This window comes from Meleagris gallopavo, unplaced genomic scaffold (assembly GCF_000146605.3).
Source record: "Meleagris gallopavo isolate NT-WF06-2002-E0010 breed Aviagen turkey brand Nicholas breeding stock unplaced genomic scaffold, Turkey_5.1 ChrUn_random_7180001950555, whole genome shotgun sequence".
Lineage (NCBI taxonomy): Eukaryota > Metazoa > Chordata > Aves > Galliformes > Phasianidae > Meleagris > Meleagris gallopavo.
Window position 1 is genome coordinate 18192 of NW_011211877.1, and position 2836 is coordinate 21027.

The window sequence follows — 2836 nt, forward strand, 5'->3', positions numbered from 1 at the left end:
GGGGCTGTGGGCTCCCTTTGGGGTTCTGATCTCTCAGCTTTGCAGTTCCGTCATGCCCCACATTTGAGACTTTCTTTAAGGAAAAAAAGATCCTTATGATCGTGGGTGGGAACCCTCCCCTCCAATACCTGTAGCCAACGCTCCTTCGGATGTTAATGATTACCATCCCTCTGCCGTCCTTCTCAGGGTATCCCTCTGATGAGGAGGAGGAGGAGGAGGAGGAGGAGGAAGAGGAGGAAGAAGAGGAGCAGCCATCAACCGAAACTCTGACCCAGGAAATGATTCAGCGCTACCGGGAACTTTACACCCGCTTCGAGGGTGAGAAGATCGCCGCGTGGCTGCTGCGCTGCTGGGACAACGACGCCGATTCTGTTCACTTGGAAGGCAGGAATCTCCGCCTCTTGGGATCTCTGTCAAACGAGTCGTCTGTGGACTGCATGATCTGCAGAAGGGAAGACCGAAGCTTCACCCTGTGGAAGCGAATGCTGAGCGCCGTCAGGCAGCGCTATCGCTATCAGGGATACGTAATGCCCCGCCTGCGTGCCTGGTTCACCTTAGATGAGGCCGTCCGGTACCTACGGGAGCTGGCGCTGGCGGAGATGCTGTACGACGAATCCTTCGACCCCAACGACCCCGATGCCAACAGCTGCCCCGACAGCATCAAATGCACGCCCATGATATGGTGGCATCTCAGCAACAGCGCGCCGCCCGAATTCGTCAGCACGGTGACGGCCATGCAGTGCACGTGCCACAACTCGATCTCTGTGAGGCTCCTGTGTTGTTTCCTAAGAGAATACGATAAAAAAGTCACGTCTCCTCAAAGGGAGTGCTTCGCTCTGGTGCGGGCGTTGGCTGAAGAAGTGAAAAAACTGTCCAGGGAGGTCCAGCAGCTTAAAAAAGCCAAGCTTTGCTCCTCGTCCTCGCCACTCGACGAGTTGGCTGTGCGAGATGGACAAGATGGATGTCCTTCCGGCTCTGCTCTAGCGCTGGTCGAAGATGGCTGCGTGCCACGCCTCACCTTCTGGTTTTACCTGCGAGATCACGGGGAGAACATGAAGAAGTGGGATGGGAAACCCACCTCGGCCCTGCAGAGAAGGGTGGAAGAGCTGCTGAGGAGGTCCGGCCCCCCCGAGGGCTCCTCCAGGAGAAGGGCTGCAGCCAGGCGCCGCGATGCCTGCGCTTCTCCGTAGGCGTTCCGTATGGAGCGAAGGGGAGGAGCTGTGGTTCCCAAAGTGCTCCGTTGGGTTTGTTGGAAATACCTCGCTGATTTATCAAGGCGGTATCTCTGATAAAGCAGATTTTATTCCTCTTGGCAAGCAGGAGAGCGCGCAGAAAACAATCTTACATCTTTTATTCCCTGTTACTCGATGCTTATCTCTTTCTCCCCTGGTTCCTCGTTGGCCCAGTGCTTCAGGGTCGCCATCTTCCCGACGCTCAACATAGGGGTACTGGATGAGCATCAATTGTTGCTACCTACGCACATATCTCTAATTAGTTAGCTCCTCGTCTTTGCTCATTCAACACTCGGTCGTTGTTTCCGCACTTCTGCTCGTCGTTGCACAGAGATAAGCTTGGAGGAGGACGGAGGGGAGGATCTTCATGGCTGCCTGTTGCATCCCAGCCTACCCACAGAGCGAGGCAAGCCAGCCCTGCGTAGAGGCCCGTAGCCCTACAGTATGCTTTCTAGTCCTTAATTCTCTACCTATATTATTTGGAACACTTAAAAACTACTGCAGTTCTGCAAGCGAGAATTAATCACCTCATTCAGCAACTCTATTTCTAAAGTACGTTGCTAACGTAGGCGGTGTTTCTACTTTTTCACATCGGCTCTTTGTAAGAACAAGTTCCAAAATACAAACACGTTGTGCTCTGCTTCTTCAGGTCAGTCCCCCCTTTTTAACGTCTAATGCAGAAACAGCGTTCTGTTCCTGCAGGTTCCAGGAGGGGAATGCTTCCTGGCAGAAAATGAGAAGAAATGGTTCTGCTTGCTGATAGAAAATGAGGAAAAGTGATTGATTTCCCTTCCTATTCCACTTCCTGATAGAAAATGAGGAAAAGTGATTGATTTCCCTTCCTATTCCACTTCCTGACAGAAAATGAGAAGAGGTTCTATTTCCCCATAGTTTTTCTTGATAGGAAATGAGGAAAAGTGCTTTTTTTTTTTCCCCTCACATCGCGTTTTCTGACAGAAAATAAGGAATGGCTCCAATTTCCCCTCACAGTTTCCCGCAATGGCGCCTCTCGCGCTCTTCCCGCCTTTTTTTCCCGCCCCCTACCTCAGCGCGGTGGGCGGAGCGAGGTTTAGCCCCGCCCCCTCCGCGGGCATCGCCTCCCATTGTCCGCCCGCCCACCCGCTGTCCAATCAAGAGCGAGAAAAAGCGAAGCCACCTGCTCTACCTCTCCGCTCCACGCTTTACTGTCTGTCAAAACAGTGGAGGCGGGATTTGAGGGGGCTGACAACCAATCAGGGCAGCGAGGGAGAGAAAAGCGGTTGCTGATAGGGCGAGCTCCGCGCGGGCGGGCCAATCAGAGCGAGACACGGGACTCTTTGCGTTACCGCCCCTTCGTGCGAGGCAGTTCGGACCGTACCAAGTGCGGGAACGGAGCGGGGGGGAACTGTTGGATTAGTGCGGGGAGTGCGGAGCTTTTACTGCCGTAACACTGCAGGGGAGGAGCTGCGGAGATATCCGTATAATCGTAGAGAACATCTGGGAGGCAGGAGTTGTATGGGAGGGGAACGGAGAGAGGAAGTGAAATTTGGGTTCCCCTGTATTAGAGGAGGAATGGTGCGGTCCGACCGGAAGTGAGGTGTCGCGCTCCGAGGGACTTCCGGTGA

General features: G+C 53.9%; 2 protein-coding genes across 2 annotated transcripts in view; both read left to right on the forward strand.

Annotated features, from left to right (window-relative positions):
• Positions 1–1880, forward strand: part of LOC100539484 — a 4877-nt gene extending 2997 nt beyond the window's left edge. Inside the window, exon 8 of the mRNA XM_010727930.2 lies at positions 187–1880. Within this exon, the coding sequence (XP_010726232.1) occupies positions 187–1190 (1004 nt within the window). The 3' untranslated portion in view covers positions 1191–1880. The remainder of the gene's footprint in view (positions 1–186) is intronic.
• A 351-nt stretch (positions 1881–2231) lies between these two features.
• Positions 2232–2836, forward strand: part of LOC104916890 (E3 ubiquitin-protein ligase synoviolin-like) — a 9202-nt gene continuing 8597 nt past the window's right edge. Inside the window, 2 exon segments of the mRNA XM_010727931.2 lie at positions 2232–2337; positions 2433–2605. Of these exon segments, the coding sequence (XP_010726233.2) occupies positions 2232–2337; positions 2433–2605 (279 nt within the window).